General features: G+C 37.1%; 1 protein-coding gene across 4 annotated transcripts in view; it reads right to left on the bottom strand.

Moving 5' to 3' along the window:
• LOC135219194 (RING finger protein nhl-1-like) overlaps window positions 1-23153 on the bottom strand; it is a 109184-nt gene that overhangs the window by 17723 nt on the left and 68308 nt on the right. For 2 of the 4 annotated variants that reach the window (XR_010315388.1, XM_064255749.1), the window contains exon 3: window positions 2745-2902. Coding sequence is in view for 3 of the 4 variants with exons in the window: in XM_064255749.1 (XP_064111819.1) it covers window positions 2745-2882 (138 nt within the window). In the remaining variant the exon portion in view is untranslated. Of the gene's footprint in view, window positions 1-2744; window positions 2903-20440; window positions 20859-20930; window positions 21238-23153 lie in introns of those variants that run through there. The other 2 variants (XM_064255750.1, XM_064255751.1) reach the window with 2 other exon arrangements.

The raw sequence follows: 23153 nt of genomic DNA, 5'->3' as shown, positions 1-23153 counted from the left end.
TAAATTTCCCTTATAGTTTCTAGACCTCTGACTCTTTCCAACTTCTGAAAATCTTATAGCGTAATTTAATTCCCTCAGACTTTCTAGACCTCTGACTCTTGTGGCAAAACAACTGCATTTCCCACAAAACTTGCCAAACATAACAGCTTTCTGATGCATCAGTTACATTTCCTACAAACTTTCACTAAGAACTTTCCTGACCTCTGATTCTTATGGCAAAATAACTGAATTCCCACAAAACGTACCAAACATCTGAGTCCTCTGATGCAGTAATTATATTTCCAGCTAAATACCGAACATCTTTTGACGCAGCAATTACATTTCCCACTAAATGCCAAAAACTGAGTCTTTTCCAGCAGCAATTACGTTTTCCACTAAATGCCAAACATCTGAGTTTTTTGACGCAGCAATTACGTTTTCCACCAAATGCCAAACATCTTTTGACAAAGCAATTATATTTTCCACTAAATACCAAACATCTGAGTCTTTTTCACGCAGCAAGTAACCATTTCCCACTAAATGACAAACATCTTGAGTCATTGACGCAGCAATTACTTCTTCTTCTTCTTCTTCCCAGCTTTTTCCCATTTTTATATGGGGTCGCCGTTTCGGATGAGCCGTTTCCATCTATTTCTATCTTGCGCTTCTGCCTCATCAATTCCCTTCTCATGTAAATCTCCTCTCCACACCGTCCTTCCATCCCTTTCTTGGTCTCCCTCTCTTCTTCTTCCTTGCACCTCCACTCCCATAGTATGTCTCCCAGCGTGGTCCTCATCTCTCCTCAACAGGTGTCCATACCATCTCAGCCTCCCCTCCTGCACTTTCTTTGATACTTCCACCACCTTAGTTGACCCCCTTATGTAGTCATTTCTGATCCTATCCACTCTTGTTTACCCCAGACATTTCCCACTAAAGGCATTCTCATTTCTGCCACATCCATCTTCTTTCTGCTCTGCTTTTCTCATGCTTGCTGTTTCCGTACCATACAGCATTGCTGTTCTTACCACCGTCTTGTGAAATTTTCCTTTTAACCTAAGCGGCACTCTTTTGTCACAAAGAACTCCCGAGGCCGCTCTCCAGTTGTTCCAGCCTGCCTGTACCCGATGTTTTACTTCTTCTTCCATACTTCCTCCAGCGTTAACAAAAGATCCCAAATACTTAAACTTATCAACTCTCCTTATTTGCTCTCCACCAAGCTGAATACTTTCTCTATCATCCCCCTCAGTGGTGGTACACATATATTCTGTCTTGGATCTACTTATTCTCATTCCTCTGTCCTCCAGTACTTGTCTCCATCTTTCCAATTTCACTTCCAGATCTTCCCTGCTCTCTGCACACAGAACAATATCATCCGCATACAATTGACGCAGCAATTACATTTCCCACTAAATGCCAAAAACTGAGTCTTTTCCAGCAGCAATTACGTTTTCCACTAAATGCCAAACATCTGAGTTTTTTGACGCAGCAATTACGTTTTCCACCAAATGCCAAACATCTTTTGACAAAGCAATTATATTTTCCACTAAATACCAAACATCTGAGTCTTTTTCACGCAGCAATTACATTTCCCACTAAATGACAAACATCTGAGTCCTTTTGACGCAGCAATTACATTTTCCACTAAATGACAAACATCTTTTGATGCAGCAATTACATTTCCCACTAAATGACAAACATCTGAGTCTTTTTGAAGCAGCAATTACATTTTCTACTAAATGGCAAACATCTTTTGACGCAGCAATTACATTTCCCACTAAATGCCAAACATCTGATTCTTTTGACGCAGCAATTACATTTTCCCACTAAAGGCCAAACATCTGATTCTTTTCATGCAGCAATTACATTTCCTAATAAATGACAAACATCTAAGTCTTTTCACACAGCAATTACATTTTTCACTAAATGCCAAACATCTGATCTCCTGATGAAGCAATTATATTCCCAACAAATTTGCCAAACATTCGAGTCTTCTGATCGGCAAATACATTTCCAGCGAAACTTGATAAACATACGAGTCATCTGACGCAGCAATTACATTTCCCACAAGCCTGCCGAATTTCAGAAACTCTTACATAGGAATTCAATTTCTCTTAGACTTTCCACAACAACTGAATTTCCCACAAAAGTTGCTAAACATATCAGCCGCCTGATGCAGCATTTACATTTCCCACAAGCTTTCCAGACCTCTGGAAAGCTTCTAGACCTCTGACCCTTGTGGCAAAATAACTGCATTCCCACCAAATGTGCCTAACATCTGAGTAATCTGACACAACAATTATATTTTACGCAAAGCTTGCCATACCCCATACATATGAGTCTTCGAACGCAGCAATTACATTTCCCACTAGACTTGCCAAAGATTTGAGTATTCTGACAAAACTATTACAATTCCCACTAACCTTGCCAAACATCTGACTAACAATTACTTCTCCCACAAATTTACCAAACTCCTCGAAACTCATGCATAGAAATTAAATTTCCCTTAGGCCCCTTCCGCACGAGGGCAGACACTTTTACCAATTTTGAGAGTGGATGGCGATCATGAGTGTGGTCCAAGTCATAGGTTCACCTGCCTGTGACTACTGCCTGCCATGGATTGTTCGATCTGGTAACTGTTTAAAAGCGAGAGAATTGCCGGCAAATCAGAGTGCCGGTCGTGTCTTTGCCCCACGTGTGGAAGGGGCTTTACACTTTCCAAACCTCTGAATTCCGTGTCACAACACCTGCATTTCCCACAAGTTTACCTGTCGTCTGACGTAGTCGACAAGGCCCTCCATGCAGGGCTCCATGCAGACCGAGTGCTGACATGGTAGGAGTTTGGGGTTCCGGAATCTGTCCAGGCAAATGCAGCAGGTTAGGAGTTGTTCCAGTTGGTGCGCCATCTTGTTTTAGACGGCCTGTTCTGGAAAAATAAGAAAAAAACCTCTAGTTAATTGTGGTTGTTGACGGACTGTTTCATTTCTTAGCATCTAGGACTAGGAAAGTTCATAAATATTGATATTGGGCCCAAAATGGATTAAATACACCTAGGTACATTATAATTAAATTTTCTAATTTTTTTAAACACCAGATGAAAGTCTCCTCCAGTTGTCTTGCATTTCTCTGCACATTCATGAAGTGCAACCCATTACCTTTGACATGTTGAGTCTGGTTTTAAATACTTCTGAACAGTATTCGTAGGTTAGGTTACGTAAATACCATGATCTTTGATGAATATTCTCAAGACCTTGTTCTTACAAAATATAAGGATTTAGTTTCATACTCAAATCCAACAAATGTTTAATCATAAACTGACAATGGTACAAACTGGAAATATTCACACCTTCACACATAATTTTCCAAGGTCATTCACAAATATAGTTAAATGATACTTTGTAAGCTGTGGCACTCACTTTTCACATGCATTCTTAATATACATCAACACCATTTAAAATGTTGATATTTTTACATACAAAAAAAATCGATGTCTTGGCTCTATCGCACGAGAAGATATCATTAGTTATCACTGCTTTCTGTAAACATACGGCAGCAGCCTTATAAACAACCGTAGTTATCTAATGTTTTCAGATAACGGGTTTCAGAACATCTGGTCGAAATGATTGGAAAACATTTGGCAAGCATATCAAAACAGATCCTGGTCTGAGGCTGAGTATGAAATAAAATCTCGCCTGTTTCTTGCAATGCAAGCATACAAACTCCATTTATAAACCTACTTGTCCCTTATCTTTTCATAGGTTTGTCATTAATGTAAACACGGAACCATAAACACGAATGATTCATACTAGAGTTCTTGATGCTGACTTTGTCTGTAGTCAAAGTTCATTGCTTAGTGTTCTTGACGGTCAAAATTAGCGAGGAAAAAAGTTAATAGCATGTTAGAGAAGAGAACGAAATAACCTTTACTAAGAAATACTGCATTTAGTGGCTCGAATGCCTGAATTCACTTAGTGGTGCATCACAATGTCAAAAAAATTATTCTATAAATGATTCATATTTATTTTGTATACAAAATACGCTGGAAATTCATAAAAATCAATCATTAATAATTAAGATAACTGACTAAACGGGGGAAGTTATGAATACACATGTACAGACATTCATTAGTAATCATGCCAAATCAAATCTTATTTTTGATTGATTATGCAACGCCAGTTGCATAAAGCAGCGAAAGAATGCCATCATAGCAAAACCCATAACAGATTTGACCAAACTCTAAAAAACGAACATTCTCAAAACCTTGGGGAGATGGAGAGGCATGTTTCAAGATAACGGGGTTCTGTGCGACTGAAGCAAATGAATCTGATTAAACAGACTGGCGCATTTGGCCACTGTTTTCAAGGCAGAGACCCCCTGGGCGATTGGAGCACTTGACAGAGAGAGGTATTCAGTCAAAATGGCGCATACTTCTTTCTTTCAGGGCCAGAGATTGTACTTCTTTTGGTGCAGTCATAAACGACACCCTCGTCCTTTACGTGTCATTCTATTGACAGGATAGGTTAATTAAAACGTTTAAGGCAGCTCTCGACTGGAATAAAAAAAACAATGTGGATAGAGGAACACAAAGAGCGAGTGTATAGCTCCATGTTGGCCCCCCGTGGCACAGTTGGAACCTCGAGAGCCATCTCCCTCCCTACATACATCTAACTAGGTGGCGCTACCTCCGAGCTTTCGAATTCCACCGACAGTAATAAAGAAGAGGAATTACAGACTAAAGAAGACGGGCCAGGGGGAGGAAGATGGGATGAGAAGGAGAAAATATCCACACTATCACAATCGTCTTCACATGAAATGAATGCTATGATGAAAAAGACAGTTCGATGTTTGGTTGTGGGACATAAACCTCTATCAGTACGAAAGAAAGATGAGGAAGGGAAAAATAATGTCCCAGGCGTCTTCATTTTCACCCACAGCAAATTATGAGAACGGAGAAGGCGATATTTACACGGTCATTTAAAAGGGAACAGAAATCACTAGGTGAAAGAGTATGAGAGAGCCAGTGAGAGCAAGAGAAAGAGAGAGAGAGAAGGAAGGATGGGGGAGGGGGAGGGGGAGTAGGTCAGGGCCAAATTTACCACGAGGGTAGGCACTGGCTCCTTCCCCTGAAGGTGCCAAGACGAACCACACGGAGTCTCTCTCTTCTTCTACTGCTTCTTCTTCTTCTTCTTCATCTTCTTCTTCCTCCTCCTCCGCAAATTCACATGCCACCTTTACTGTTTCTCATAAGTTATTTTTGAACAAGGACCCTCCGAGTTAACTCTTACACACTCGGAGAAAACTCACGTGTTTGCGTTCGTAGATGTGTGTGTATGTGTGTGAAGTAAATAAAGAAAACTCACGTGTTTTCGTGCGTGATGGATATGCAGATAACAACATGCACATTGTGCATCGGAAAGCTTATTTGCAAAACAAATTTTACCAAGCCTGATATAACGAGTAGAGAGAACGAAATATAAATTTGTGGCCTGTCAGTTGTTATATTTTATTTTCCCATTAAAGAGGGACGCAAACACACTCATATATACATATACTATATGTATATAAATATATAGTATATATATATATATATATTATATATAGTAAATATATATATATATATATATATATATATATATATATATAATATATATATATATATATAAGCGCGTGTTTCCGTTTCTTTAGGATGGAAAGATAAAGCACAACAACTGACAGGCCACAAATTTATATTACGTTCTCTCTACTCGTTAAACCAGTCTTGGTAAAATTTATGTATAATCTTCATATATATATATATATATATATATATATATATATATATATATATGTATGTATGTATGTTCGTATTTAAGAGTATACATATATATATACCATATATATATATATATATATACACACTTAAATACTTACATATATATATATATATACATATATATAATATATAACTCTTTCACCAATTAACCAATCTAATACCAAGCCATTACCATTGCTAAATAATCAAAAGAGGACGCTAACTGCTTTTTCCGTTACTCTGTGTGCCTTTTATTCTATGCGACACACTAAAGAAGACAAAAAAGAAGAATGACAACAAAAGAAATGATACAAAAATGCGAAACCCAAGAGGAACCACTGCGGCATACGGCGTCTAAAAATACCTGAGGAACGCCGGCAAAAAATCACAGAAATGAGAGAGAGAGAGAGAGAGAGAGAGAGAGAGAGAGAGAGAGGCGCCAAAGTGGCAATGGGAGCATTGCTCTCGAAAGTCTGGCGTTGCAGGTGCTTCTCGTCTAGCGAGAGAGAGAGAGAAAGAGAGACAGAGAGAGAGAGAGAGAGAGAGAGAGAGAGAGAGAGAGAGAGAGAGAGAGAACTATTGGCTTCTTTGTTGCCGGAATTACTCCTTGGATGCAGAGCATAAAAGAACAGACTACTACTATAGACTGTAAACGGGGACAGCACAAACAGATGACTGTTCATGCACAGCCATAAGACCAATACTACATACTCATACATGAGCATACACATTCGTGCAAATCTAACTTATGATACTTTCGTGAAGTAAAAAATATTAATTCAGAAACATATCCGTTCATATATTTGAGCAATTATTGTATATGTTTAGGCGTGTGTGTGTATATATATGTATGTATATGTATGTATATATATATATATATATATATATATATATATATGTGTGTGTGTGTGTGTGTGTGTGTGTATGCATGTATGTATGTATGTATGTATGTATATTGTTCTTATACGAATTGAATATTTTTGGGCTTTTTGTCAAATCTTTTCTGGAGAGGATCGGAAAAGCAGCTAGTAATGCAAATCCAATTGTCCTTTGTTTGCTTGATCTACGTATCTATTCTTCACACAATTTCATACATAACAAGGAGCATTAACACGAGAATATCTCTATGGGTAAAAGCACAAGAGCACACACAAAGGAGCAGGAGCAGTTTGAGCCCCAGAAGAGCATTATTGAAGGGTCCATTGTGCCAAAATTTACAAAGGGCAACGACTGAAGTCCATACATAGGGCACCTGTCACGAGGACAAAACCTCCAGTAGCTTAACCTTGGCGGATACTTTTTAAGAACTTGGCTCATCTGCGAAGTCACAAGCTGCAAAGAGATGTGGCCTAATATCTTTATATAGCTGCTCTTTCTATCGGTTTCCAGAATCAAATTTTCGCTTCATTCCGTCATTTTTAATGAAAATGTATATATTTTTCTGTTGAAAGTATTTATTGTAAAAACCTATTTTCGGCGTCGATGTTTGAAGTTACTATGGAGTCAGTTTGCCGTAAATGCAACAATCAAGATGTATTATTATTATTATTATTATAATTTTTTTTTTTTTTTTTGCTCTATCACAGTCCTCCAATTCGACTGGGTGGTATTTATAGTGTGGGGTTCGGGTTGCATCCTGCCTCCTTAGGAGTCCATCACTCTTCTTACTATGTGTGCCGTTTCTAGGATCACACTCTTCTGCATGAGTCCTGGAGCTACTTCAGCCTCTAGTTTTTCTAGATTCCTTTTCAGGGATCTTGGGACCGTACCTAGTGCTCCTATGATTATGGGTACGATTTCCACTGGCATATCCCATATCCTTCTTATTTCTATTTTCAGATCTTGATACTTATCCAATTTTTCCCTCTCTTTCTCTTCAACTCTGGTGTCCCATGGTATTGCGACATCAATGAGTGATACTTTCTTCTTGACCTTGTCAATCAACGTCACGTTCTGGTCTGTTTGCACGTATCACCCTATCCGTTCTGATACCATAGTCCAGAGGATCTTTGCCTGATCGTTTTCTATCACTCCTTCAGGTTGGTGCTCGTACCACTTATTACTGCCAAGGTAGCTGATGTTTCTTGCACAGGCTCCAGTGGAGGGCTTTTGCTACTGAATCATGCCTCTTTTTGTACTGGTTCTGTGCAAGTGCCGGGCATTCACTTGCTATGTGGTTTATGGTTTCACTTTCCTACATATGGGAGAGATGTTATTTCCGTCTATCGTACTTTGAACATATCTGGTTCTTAGGGCCTGATCTTGTGCCGCTGTTATCATTCCTTCAGTTTCCTTCTTTAGCTCTCCCCTCTGTAGCCATTGCCATGTGTCATCGCTGGCTAGTTCTTTAGTCTGCCTCATGTATTGTCCGTGCATTGGTTTGTTGTGCCAGTCCTCTGTTCTTTCTGTCTTTCTCCTGTCTCTGATATTTCTGGGTCTTCGTCTGCTTTTATTAGTCCTTCTTCCCATGCACTCTTTAGCCACTCGTCTTCACTGGTTTTTCAGATATTGCCCCAGTGCTCTGTTTTCGATGTTGACGCAGTCCTCTATACTTAGTAGTCCTCTCCCTCCTTCCTTTCGTGTTATGTTATAGTCTGTCCGTATTTGCTCTTGGGTGTAGTGCTTTGTGTATTGTCATATGTTTCCTGGTTTTCTGATCTATGCTGCGGAGTTCTGCCTTCGTCCATTCCACTATTCCCTGCGCTGTATCTGATTACTGGCACTGCCCATGTGTTTATGGCTTTTTATCATATTTCCGGATTGAGTTTTGACTTGAGTATCGCCTTGAGTCTCTGCATATATTCTTTCCTGATCGTGTCCTTCATTATTATTATTATTATTATTATTATTATTATTATTATTATTATTAAACAGAAGCTGAATCCTAATCATGTGGAAGAAGGCCATAGGGGCCACTGACTTGAAATTCAGACTTCCAAGGACTAATGCGTTCATTTGAAGCAATAAACCGAAGGATATGGGAAATACCAAAAATGACAGATCAGTTATCAGAAAAGAAAAGACAAATTAACAAATTTAAATTCTCGCGACACACGCTTCTATTATTACTGGCCTTTCAGGAAGTTTGGTAACAATAACTATCTACGGGAAGATTTACGTTCAAGAACCTCTGGTGGCCTAAACTATTTAAGGCAGTGGTTCCCAGACTTTATTCTGTCATTTCCCCTGCACCCAGTTCAACCATCCAGATTTCCCCCTTCATGTGTTTGAGGGAAAGAGTAGTTAAACCACACTGTGACTATTTACCAATTTATTTTTCAAATGTACAAATATACTGATAAACATATAGTTACAGAGTAAAGTGAATAGAGAGCGGGTAGTAACAAATGAAAGGACATGAAAAAACCCATCTGAGATTTTCTTTAGTTAGTAGGTAGTGCAATTATTTCCCCCCTGGTAGCTTCAGATTTCCAAGGGGGAAATTTCCCTAATCTGAATTTTCCATACACACACACACACACATTATATATTATATATATATATATATATATTATATATATATATATATGTGTGTGTGTGTGTGTGTGTGTGTGTATAAACTGAATCACGAAAGTTAGGAACGTGATTCTAGGTACTAATCTCTTTATAATCCCTATCTGTCAGTTATACGAATCTTCTTGTATTCTCTTTTCTCGTATGTATGTCAGTCTCTGCTCAGGAAAGGTCATTTAACGTCGAAAGATCTTGCAGATCCTCCTTCGTTTATTTTCCTTCGTGGCATATATCTTTATATATATATATATATATATATATATATATATATATATATATATATATCTATATATATATTAGTTCACGTGAAATCACTATTCCTTGGGAATAACTTGCAGCCATAGTAAATTATAAATCATTACGTGCTTCTGCCACGCCAGTTATCAATTAGAATTCCCTTTATTGTGTATCAAACACCTTTAGGGTGGAAGTTATTTCCAAGGTATGTGAGTCCATCAAGGGATGTGTTATAGCTTAGTATTTGCGAGTGCAAAAAATCCCGCAAGTATAAGGGACGAAACTGTGTGTGTGTGTGTGTGTGAATGTATGTATGTATATATATGTGTGTGTGTATATATATATATGTATACATATATACATGCGTGTCTGTTTGGAACGAAATGTAACATTCTCAAAATACTCGAGAACTTTGGCCATAAGCGATTCGAAAGTACGCGTCACGAATGCATTCCATTGAACACTCCTAAAAAGGTGCGTCTGTGGCAACAGGAGCGAATTCTCTTTGTGACTGCGTTAAACAGCAACTGCGGAGCATGTACTAATTCTCGTAATAAAAAAAATGCGCACCAAATTCCTTTAATAACTAGGAGGTGAGACACCTGGAGTTTTGGCTTCACGTTCCACTGTGATTTTCTCTTCTTTTTTTTTTTTTTTCTTTTTTTTTTTTTTTGAGATTTCATTGTTTACTTAAGTTCGTTCCAAGGGCAGTTGGAGTTCGGCCGGGAGGTTGGGAAGAGGCGCAAATGACATTATGAAAAATAAACGAGTCACGAAGAACGTTTTGCTTTCCCAAAGGCTCGCCAATTTGCATACGTGATGTCCAGTCACAATAACCCGGAGAGGCTCAAGATCTTGAAATACTTTCACAGATAATTAAACAGCGAATAACTGCCAAAAAATAAAAGAATGTTTATCAGTCTTATGAGACCGTAACCCAGATAAAAAAAAAAGATAATAATTTTCCAAGATACAAAATTTTATCTCTTCCACATGTAATGGCGATCTTACATTATTAATATATATATATATATATATATATATATATATATATATATATATATATATATATATATATGAGGAAGACATGAGTTTGTTCTACACAAAGCGCGATGACGATGCGGATGATGATGATGATGATGACGATTGATGAATATATATATATATATATAATATTATATATATATATATATATATATATATATATGGATTCATCGTCTTACATAAGGGGAATATCACGAAATCATTAAATCAAGTATAAAAAACGATGATTAGTAAGGAAATAAGGAAAACGTGTTTTTGATAAAATTATTATTATTCTATTATTAATTTATTAATTATTTAATTATTATTAGTATTATTATTTTATTATTATTATTATTATTATTTATGGCTATAAAGCTAGTATATACATACATACAAACATACATATATATTCATACATGTATATGTGTGTATGTGGGTGTCTGTCTGTCTGTGTATAAAATCCACTGGTCACTTTTGACCTTATGCGTATAAAGCCATGCGTGAGAAAGCATAAGATATATTTACATACCTATATAAATGATCTTAGTTCCACAAAAACACACCATTGCTTTGCCATAACCGTACTATTAGCAAAGCCAAGAAATTACACAATACAGCCTCAATCACACTGAGAAAAACGTTGTGACACAAGCAACCAAAGAAAACTGACACCAGCAGATGATTCGGATCTAGTGACGCAAACCCACACTTACACACTTTGGCAAAAGCCTTATTCAGACTGCGAAGTAAAAGCTCACAACAGAAGATACAACGATAAAGTTACCGAAGGAACTTTCTGTTTAAATACTAAATGGGTTGCTCCTTTCTTGTGCTCAAATGAATCGGGAACTGCCAATGGATAGCAGGAATTTTTTTTCATCAATTAAGATTAATGGATGTAACGTATTTGAATCGTACTACGGGCACGCATTTCATCTGAGAAATAATTAGATTACTTTGTCCAGTTTTCAAAGCAAATGAAAATAAGCTTCAAAATTAAATGTCATCTGACAATAACAATATGTCGAAGAGGTGACAGAAAAAATAGCAAAAAAAAAAAAAAAAAAAAAGTTACAGAGGATCATGTGAAGATGATGTTGAAAGCGTGCAAGATTTTGATGGAATTCTGAGACAAAAGTACGACCATACTTCTGCAGCTGAAACGAAATTCTATTAGGTGCAGCTTAGTAAATGCAAGGGTATTTGTTACCTTCCAAACTCAGCACTCTCGTATTCAAATGAATTCTCTTGTTATCAGGACGACCAATGCCTAATATAAAACGGGAAATTCTAATCGTTATTGATAACTGACACCTTTTATGGAATGTAGCCACTCTGCCAATGGCCACATTCTTAAAGTCATAAGGGTTGAATTCGACGCATTCCAAGCATATAATAATAATATATTATCTATTATATATATATATATATTCTATATATATATGTTGTGTGGTGTGTGTGGTGTGTGGTGGTGGTTGTTAATGCTTATATATATATATATATTATAGTATATATATATTATATATGTATACTTATCTATATATTATATATAATATAATAAATTAATGTATAGATAAATATATATAATAATATAATTAATAATATATATATATATGTTTGTGTGGTGTGTGTACGTGTGTACATATATGATAATATTTATTCTATCTCTACACTCATATATATATCTATATATATATTATATATATGTGTGTGGGTGTGTGTTTTTTTGTGTGTGTGTGTGTGTAAATGCTTTATTGATATATATATATATATATATATATATATATATATAATATATATATGTGTGTGTGTGTGTGCGTGTGTACATATGCATATGTAATATTTATATGTATCTCTACACTCATATATATATATATATATATATATATATATGTGTGTGGTGTGTGTGTGTGTGTGAGTGTGTGTACATATGCAAGTCCCCCAAGATATATGCATGTAAATACATACATACACATACAGCTTCACCAAGATATATATGTATGCCCACAAATCACAACTGCACCTCACACTATATACAGGAAAATTAATATAATTTTATTTTAGTACTTTAACCAACCTGATTAGCAGCGAAGCGATAATCAGAAGGAAACCCCCGAATTATTCTTATCACATGCAAAAAAAAATAAATAACTCTTAAAGAATCAACTGACTTATATGTGACTTGTACCCCGTGAAATTCGTGGCATAGAGAAGAAAATGCCGAAGGGTTGAAGTAATTCAATTAGACAGAGGTATGTTGATGCACAAGGCTGATAATGGGGTTAGGGTTGAACCGACTCTTAACTGGAATTTGTTTCAAAAAGATAATCTACCAAGAAAAATAATGAAATGTATTAAGCTGTATTTTAAATCATCTGATGGAGGGATGGAGGAGTTTCTAATACAGGGAGAACATAAAATACATGAGTTTCTAACATAGTGAGAACATAAAAGACATGAACATAAAATACACGAGTTTCAAATATAGGGAGAACATAAAATACACGAGTTTCTAAAATAGGGAGAACATAAAATACATGAACATAAAATACACGAGTTTCAAATATAGGGAGAACATAAAATACACGAGTTTCTAAAATAGGGAAAACATAAAATACATGAACATAAAATACATGAGTTGCTAATAAAGTGAGAACATAAAATACATGAGTTTCAAATATAGGGAGACCATAAAATACACGAGTTTCTAATATAGGGAGAACATAAGATACATGAGTGTTTAATATAGGAAGAAGATAAAATACACGAGTTAATAATATAGGGCGAACATAAAATACAGGAGCTTCTAATATAGGGGGAACAAAAAACACATGAACATAAAATACATAAATTTCTAATATACAGAGACCAAACAATACATGAACACAAAATACATGAGTTTCTAATATAAGGAGAACATAAAATACATGAAAATAAAATGCATATGTAGTTTTTATCTTATTCGTTGTAAGTATGAAAACTGCTTTTACAATCATTGTCATCGCCACTACTACTGTTCATAAGAACAATCATAACATTAGCAATGAGAGTATTAATGATACTGCTATCACTGGCACTGAATTTGTTTATTCATTTCAGTACCAGTGTTGTCATTAACACCGTCGAGGATGTGATGTTTTCTATCGATATGTTTTAACATTATGTTCAATACAAAAACAACGCATGCTCGATCAAATCAGACGACGGTGTCTGGATTTTTAGATAATGTCCATAACTGTTATGTATTTTTATTTCGAGAGAGAAAATTACAGATAAGATGAAATACATGCAAAACAATAACTGATAAAGACGATGAATAAACAGAGGCCTAAGACAGACAGACAGACAAACAAACGCTTCCACGAAAGCAATGATTCTCAGGCTATTTCAGACCACAAGAGTTTACGAAGCTAGCTGCGCTGGGACCGTGGACCAGATCACTCTGGCTGATGTAGGACCAAGCGAGTTTTTTTTTTAATCGCTGACTAAAACTCGAAGGCCTATCATTCCAACGGGGATTTTGGAGAGAGAGAGAGAGAGAGAGAGAGAGAGAGAGAGAGAGAGAGAGAGAGAGAGAGAAGCGTGTACCGCTTAACCCTCCCGAGATTTTTCAGAACCATTTAGGCATAGTTGTGAGATGTCTCTCTCTCTCTCTCTCTCTCTCTCTCTCTCTCTCTCTCTCTCTCTCTCTCTCTCAAGAGTAGCGATTCCAACTTCGATTCATTTCCGCAATTCCATAGACGATCCATAAACATGTCTCCAGATCACATAAAGGAGAGAGTCGAAGCTTTGAACTATACCATATGCGACAGGTGTGAGTAAACATCTGTAGTAAACCTCTTTACCAACGCGCAGGTGTTGTTCTACCGATAAAAGGAAATAATCGTTTCTTTAATTCTCTTTATTCCCCCTCGGCGAAGCAGAGAAGCATCAAAATAAGATTAGGCTGCGGTAGATAGGCCTATAGAGTTCCCACATTAGAGGAGAGATATCAAAGAATGTCGAAAGATACGAGACTCAAAGTACAAGACTGATTTTACGTGAGATTTGTTTGGTCTTTCTAATACGCACGCACAGAAACATACATACAATACATATATATATATATATATATATATATATATATATATATATATATATAATATATATATATCATATCATATCAAATTATATATATATGTGTGTGTGTGTGTGTATGTATGTATGTAATTTGTGTGTGCGTGCGTGTAAGCACGTATATATGACACTATGATCAGCAGTATATACAGTTATGTACGAAATCCACGTAGCATTTGCAAATATGTACTTAAAGAATACAAGTACAATCTACATGAACACATCTATGTGTGATATATATATATATATATATATATATATATATATTTATATAGTATACATATATATATATATATATATATATATATATATGTATATATATCATATATATATATATTTATATGATAGTATATATATATATATATATATAAATATGATAAAAATATAATATACAATGTATATTATGTGTGTGTATGTGCGTGTTCACATATACTTTGGACGTCATGAATTTATAATGTTAATTTTTTTTTTAAATATATATTTTTGTACTACTAGCGATACCCTCTACTATTACGTAGGTATAATTACTCTGCATAAGTCTAATATGGCATCTTTTCAGTGACCTTGACCCCCCCAAAGGAGTCGATAAACCTGGAGCCTAATTATCACGACGCTAAAAGGCAACAGACAGCAGGTACGATATGATAGTGATGTTCCAGAGGAGTTCTTCAGGTGAGTCGCCCAGTTTTCTATTAAAAGATCAATTTACACCTATTCTAGCAATGTGATATGCTCTAAAACTCAACCAATTTTGCACTAAAATGTTAATGTATGTAAATATATGTACACATATATATACATATTATATATATATACATAAATACATACACACATATATAACACACACACACACACACATATATATATATATATATATATATATATATATATATATATATATATATATTATATATACAAATATGTACATACATATACATATTTGTATATATATACAAGTATTTATTATATATATACTGAATATATATTATATATATATATATATCTATATATATATATATATATATATACAAATATGTAGGCAGATGTACCACAGAATGAAATACTGGGTACGTCGGCGTATATACAGCATGTGGTATTATGATTTCAATCTTATGCACATGTATGTATGTGTCGTGAGCACATATGTATGTGGGCGTGTAGCATCATATATATATATATATATATATATATATTATATATATATATATATATATATATATATAACATATTTATATAAGAACTGAAACACGTGAGAGGCAAAAGGGAACTTGAACATTCCGTAAGGCTTTATGAATTAAGCTCGTGCGTTCTACAAGGTACGATTTACTTCAAGGGACGAACTGCGTAGTCTCTCAAAACAAAGCGATACCAGTGAATAAAACGGAGGTATTTCAACAAATTACGAAGAACCTTCGCTTCCCGCCCACCTCTTCCTCGACACCCACTAGAAAAAGTTAGGGTTTTAGTAAAGCAAGTAGATGAACAATGAACAATTCTTCATAAAATTCTCGTAATAGCATAGGTACTAAAATGGTGAAGATATCCACAATGGTGTAAGTGTAAATATGCAAACGAGGGCTTTCGAGAACCTGCTCGATTCTCCTCCTCAATCAGACTAAAACATTAAAGCAGTAACGGAAGTGAAAAGTTTTGAAGAAAAATAAATCGTAATAACAAAGAGATGACACTACGGGTCTTCGTAGCAGTCCCTCCCAAACCGTCATATAAATCAAGAGCTTCAGTAAAGAAATTGATGAGCACCGTTAATCCACGGGGTTTTGTAGCTTTGTTCAGAAACACACAATTCGTTAAGTAATAAAAGGGCTTAAAAGTTTTGGTCTAGACAAAGAACCTTGCTACTTGAAATAGGTACAGTTTTTTTCTCTACATAACATTCCTTCTTTCAGGACAAAGGGGTTGTGGCAATAATAAAAGGAAGAAGAGAAAGAAGAAATCAAACGTTCTTTGCCAGGTGTCGGGAATACCTCGCTGGTTGAAGGCAGATCGATGTGTACTTTCATGATCTTATAAATATCGAACAAAGGAGACACCTCGAAGCTTAGTCCCTCCTTGAAATGACTGGGGACGGATCGTGGCAAAGGTGGGAAAACTTTCTCAATTGGGAAAGATAAAAAGGAGGATGGACAAAGGTCATTTGAAGCACATAAAGTAAGACAAAGGCCAACGTGAAGAGTAAAAGAAAAGTTAGACAAAGGTTACGTGATAGACAAAAAAGGAAGATGAACAAATGCCATCCCGAGAACAATACGAAGGAACAAATGCCATTGGAAGAATAAAAAAGAAGCATTGACAAATAAGGATGGACGTAGATCATCTGAATAAAAAAAAGGAATATGAACAAACGCCATTTCCAGAAAAATAAAAAGGAACCAATGCCATTTGAAGATTAAAATGAAGCATGGATAACAAAGGATGGAGCCAAAGCCATTTTAGGAACAAATAAGGATAAACAAAGGTCATTTGAAAAATAAAGAGGACAAAAGCCTTTCGAAAAAGAAAATGAAGATTGGACAAAGGCCTCTCTCTGAATAAGCAGAAGAAATCATCTTTGTTTGTCACACAAAGCAAATTAATCACATTAGAAAACACGTGATAGACTTACGATACTGTTATGCAATCAGTACAAAGAAATATAACGGTAAAAGGACTGAGATGACTCAGACGGTCAATTTTAATCAAATCAATGGGAGAAAATGTTCACAGCATCAAGTTCAATCAGAAAGTATAAGAGGAATGTTGTTTTTGGCTAATTTATATAATAACCTGCATGAAATGTGATCTGCAGTAATGAAAAATAAACAATTACGATATATCTACTATTCCCAACACCTCTCATAATTAATCCTGATTATTCAATATCTGATCATGAGAGTCAATATCTGATCATAAGAGGCCCTGAGTAATTCACCCCATGTTTTCATAAGAGACCCTTCCCTTCTGTTGAAAAAACCAAAAGCTCGCCGTTGTGCAACCGGTCGAAATCTCATTGTCTTTTAACTTTTCTGTATTTTGAAAATAATGACAGTATCATGTACTACATTATTGTGGCTTTTAACTTACAGACTCCGTTCACGGCACAGTGATGCACCATAGATAAAAGCTCAGTATTTAGTCTTATTTCAGCAATATAAAAAAAAAAACTGTATAAGTTCTCATCGATTAAAAAGAAAAAAGAAAGAAAAAACTCAGAAAACAGAGAAAAGAGCCGTAGCTTCTGGAAACCACCCGAGGTCCCTCGACAGCCATAAAACCCTATGACTTAATTGGCACATATCGAAGAGCGTATTCTTCCTCCACCTCCTCCTCCTCCTCCTCCTCCTCCTCCTCCTCCTCCTCCTCCTCCTCATCATCATCATCATCATCATCATCATTTTTCGATTTATTTAACCAAACACGAAGAACGTGTATCGTGTTTGCTTGTGTGATATTTCAGAGAGAAATTCTATGAACAAGATGAAACATCGAACCTAAAGAACATAAATCTGCCTATATATAGGTGAGGAGAAACCAGTGAGGAGGAACGTGAGAAAGAAGTGAGAAGTAAAATCTACCGAACCTCTCTCTGGTGACTCAGCCTCCCTGGCAAGTGTCTTAGGAACCTACGCAAATGCTCTCCCAGTAACTCCCCCCCCCCCCCCCCCCCTTTCCCCCCCCCCCGCCCCCGCCCAAAACCCGCCCCCACCCAACAAGTCATCCTCTCCCGGCACCCACGAAAATAATTGGGATTGATGAGACCAAAATAGAGAGATGACCCCAAACCCACACGTAAAAAAAAGAAAAAAAAAAAGCAGTAAGTTCTTTTATCGTCCGAACTTTGTCTAGGAATTTCCCATGGGAAAATATAACTTAAATAACTTTGCTTCATTTTAAAAAGGGATTTTTATATCTAAGTCAAACAGAAGTTTGTTTTTGGTGACGAGACAGCAAAGCCACCCACATGAAGTCCCCAACCATTCTTAGGAAAGAAAGACACCGTGGATTAAAGGAAATAAACTGCGTCACCGGATTTTTATCATGAAAGACAAACAGATGCTACCGGTATAAAGAAAACTGAACAAAGGGAAAGATTCATAGCTTTTCTTTTAGTTTCATCATCATTATTATTATTATTATTATTATTATTATTATTATTATATTATTATTATTATTATTATTATTTATTATTATTATATTATTATTATTATTATTGAAATGTTACTTTGTACATTACTGTACATCGTGATTTTCATAAAGCAAATCTGCAATGACAAATAACTGAACCCAAAATGTTTCAAGCATTTTAGAAAATAGCTCTTGATCATTCTGCAATGCTTCAAGCAACTAGCAAAAAACAATGATCGAATTGAATCTGTGTCACTCAAGATTAAAGACGCTGACTCATAATTATCATAACTATAACAGAACCAATATCTTCCTGCGCAAGCAAGCAATAATTCTTTGCCTGTACATATAGTCAATGGGCAGCTGACTTCATAACGGTATCTATTTTTACCCATTGCTAACATAAACATTTTCAGATAACTGGACTCAATAATGATAAAATCTTTTAATTTAGCTGTCCATTAAGTTTTCTGAAATCTACAGCCTAGAATTCAATCCTAAATGCGACGCTTTCTGAATCTCGAAGGGCCAATGTTAATGATGCGAAGAAATAACACATTCATCGTATTTCTTCAAAAGCATGAAAGCTAAAGAGCTGCCTGTTCTTTAAATAAACTCAGGCAATGGTGTCTTCTTCATCGGCTGATTACTTGAGCATTAGTGAGGAAGCATTACTATGTGGAGAAAAGGAAGCTAATGAGAGTAATGACCTAGGTGAAATCTAAATTTTTCACTGGTATAAATTATAAACGTTTGCAATTATTTAAGGACCAGATTTACTCAAAATGAGTCTTTGAATAAACACCCTAGAGCCAAACCAGAATTTATTTCCCGCCCCCTTCATTCAGACTCGAGGAATAAGCCAGCCCTCGACAAAGCAACTGAAAGAACGCCGAGTCCCTGTGATGGCAATCGGCATTCAAAGCATCGACTAATCCGGTAATCTGAATCTCGACCGGGATACAAGCCGCCGGTAATCTTGCCACGAGTCTCGTGGGCTGCGAGGCCGGTCTTCGAGTAGCCAACATTGGGGGGACCAAGGGTCAGTGCGCCGAGAAGAACGGAGCGGCTGTTGGAACGAGGGCGCCCCAGGATTACCAAGACTAGGGAGAGAAAATGCTGGGGAAAGCGGGGGGAGGGGGTGAGGGAAGAAAAGATGGAGGGATGGAGGAAGCAAAGAGAGAGCATTTCCTGGTCTTGCCAGTATTGGCTCCTAATGGGGCAGAAATGACCTGAATTTCATTGGTACATCACTGGTCTAGCTCTTCAATTTGAGGGCGCAAGTTCCATGGAATAACAAGACTTAATTTATAGCAATCTGCTGGCTCATAAACTTTGTGAACGAAAAACTATGCACTTGTTTCTTGTATGGTCACTAGATTAATCACTTTATGCAACAGTTACTGTCAGCTCCGCGCTTACAGGTAAATAATCGAATAATCATTATTAGCTGATAGCTCTTTGATAGGATGAAACGTTCTCTACAAAACTACTGGATGTATAAGTGTTAATCATTATAAAAGGACTCATACATTACGACATAGAATAATTACTACAGCATTGTTAGCACGAATCAAGAGTGTTACTTGTGGACCTTTCATTTTTCTACCTCTAGAAGGCAAAAGGAACGGGGTTAATGGGGTACGGAATCGAGGGTACCTGGAAGGATCCTCAGGAGGTGTGATTGCGTGTGTGTGCTTGGCGTCGCAAAATGATTGGTTCCTCCAAGGTCGGGCGTGGTTCCCGCCGTGGAGGCTACAGGCGGAGTGAACGAAGGGGGTTTTAATGCCGTGGGTGTTGGGTGATGGTGATGGTGGTGGTGGTGGGGAGCGAGCTGGCTATGGGCGTTCGAGAGGGCGCACACAGCCACCAACCAGGAGATGGTCCCCGGCACTACTTCTCCACGCGGAGGAAAAACGGGGGTTTTCCCCAGGCCGTCTATTCTGATCGCTGTTGAGGGGCCGAAGGAGGGAAAGAGAGAATGGGAAGGAGAAATACAAAGGGGACGTGTTGGGTAGAGGGACGGGGAATTGGCGCTGCAAAAGGCGGACGGGACCTTAGTACTATAAACTCTGCACTCAATCCCCTCGACCACAAGTCATGAAATTCACAACTTATTCTTTGAGTAGGATGATGTTTCTCCACTAACCTTCTGTCACAGAACAGAAGCCAACTGGCTTTATATTATGCTATCTGCACTGGATGGGCGTTGATATCTGGGCGGCCATAATAACCGCGACGCCTGTGCCCCAGAGAGCGCACAGGCACTTCGCACAAAATCACAACGAGAGGGGAAACTCTCCACACGAACTCGACGTTTCCTTTCGAGTCTCAACTTCTTCGAGTCTCTCTCTCTCTCTCTCTCTCTATCTCTGTCTCTCTTTTAGAGAGGTCTGTTTCAGGAAGGTGTGCTCGCCGAGAGGTCTGGGTTGGCTCTACTGGTCTACCAAAGGCTCGCGAAGTACCACCGCGTCTTCGCCACGCTGGACTTTCGCAGGGTTAGTGGGTTGCCCGAGATATTTTTAGGCCGCCATCTTCATTCCCTCGGGACCCTCCTCTTCCCCTCTCAAAGTCACTTCCCCTCTCTGACCCCTAGCCCAACCCCCAACCCCAACCCCCCTTCTGCTAATGTATTTTACTTCCCCTAAGACACTTCGGTCTTCCCACATCATCCTCTCTCTCTCTCTCTCTCTCTCTCTCTCTCTCTCTCTCTCTCTATCGTGGCACGCACTTCCCCTCTAATATTTCTAGGGACTTAGTCTCGTCTTACGCCCATACACACACACACACACACACAAACACACACACACACATATATATATATATATATATATATATATATATATATATATATATATATAGAGAGAGAGAGAGAGAGAGAGAGAGAGAGAGAGAGAGAGAGAGAATGTACAGGAAATAATGCGTTGTAAGAAAGAATTTTGTATTAGAGTTATTTTGCTTGGTGATGAAATTTACTGATAAAAGCTTCTTAGCAATTACTAAATGAGTTATTACAGGGTGCCATGGCCATTGAAGGCTAATTAAGACACATGCGATACCAGTTACTCGCATGAAGGATTATTTTTATTAAGAGACATTAAACTAAGGCACCAGCTTATGACGTCAGGCTTGGAAAATGTGTCACTCACTAAAGGTCCAGCCGATTTACCTTGGAAACTCAGACACTTTGGCTGAAGCGAGACCTGCTCAGGCCGACCTGATTCCTGTTCGAAAAGAGCCAAGTGTTTTTCAACTCATTCCATAGGACACATACTACTCCTAGTTTTTTTCTTCTTTTTTCATGTTTAAGCTGCTGAAAAGATAAACAATTATTTCCTGCCGTCTGTGCACTTCACGCGGTGCATTGTATACATTACTTAAGGGTCTTTGGAGAGTCCCTTCAGGAACCTAGTTACAACCCCTTTCATTCCTTTTACTGTACTCCCGTTCATATTCTCTCTTCCATTTTACTTGTTAAACCTTTCACACCTTCCTTATTCTCAAATTCAACGCTGAATGACCTCATAGGTCCTAAAACTTGGCCTTTGGCCTAAATTTTATATTCTAATTCCAATCTAAACTCAAATTCAATGGTTCTCGAGCCGTAGCTGGAAGTAATGTGAAAAGATTAAGCTGGTGTCCGTGTTTTTTGCTCAGTATTCCTCGCATGTTTTAAAGAAATACATTTTCAAGGTTCGTTTTAGCATTTTCCTTAGCTGATGCGTGTCTTTGCAAATCCCAAAAATGGATTATGACATTGGAATTCTATAGGCTATCTTGATCAGTATTCCTAACAAGTTTCACTATATTTTGCCAGTGGGAAAACTCCTCAACTGATGTTAGTGTCTTTTCAAATCCCAAAAAAGGATAAAAACACTGGAATTTTAAAGGCTGTCTTCATTAGTATTCCAAACAAGTTTCATAGAAATATATTTTCACGTTCTTTTTTTAGTTTGATAAACAGAAAACCCCTCTGGTTATATGATTGTCTCTGCAAAGCCCAAAAAGGGGCTAAAACTTAGAATTTTATGGGCTATTCATATACAGCTAGTGTTCCCTACTCTTCTTCTCCATCTGGTAAGTGTGAACTTGACCGTAATTCTAGGGCTGAGAACTACAAGGGCCAATGTCATAAACCATGTTTTCAGAAAAACGCATTTAAAAATATTGCTTCCTTTATTAAAATTCAGGTAAGTATAGCAAACGAAAGCTTTTTTTGGGGGGTGATTGCTTAACTTATAACATTGGCCATTATAGCACTGAAACAGATAAATTTCTAGTTTAGAGACGGTCTTAACTACAATCGGCCATTTTTTGACATTGGCCCTTTTAGTTCTCAGCCCTAGAATTAAAACTTGCCATGGCATTTAGG

This window comes from Macrobrachium nipponense, chromosome 1, assembly GCF_015104395.2.
Source record: "Macrobrachium nipponense isolate FS-2020 chromosome 1, ASM1510439v2, whole genome shotgun sequence".
Lineage (NCBI taxonomy): Eukaryota > Metazoa > Arthropoda > Malacostraca > Decapoda > Palaemonidae > Macrobrachium > Macrobrachium nipponense.
The sequence above is the reverse complement of the archived record's forward strand: the minus strand, read 5'-3'. Positions and strand labels throughout refer to the sequence as shown.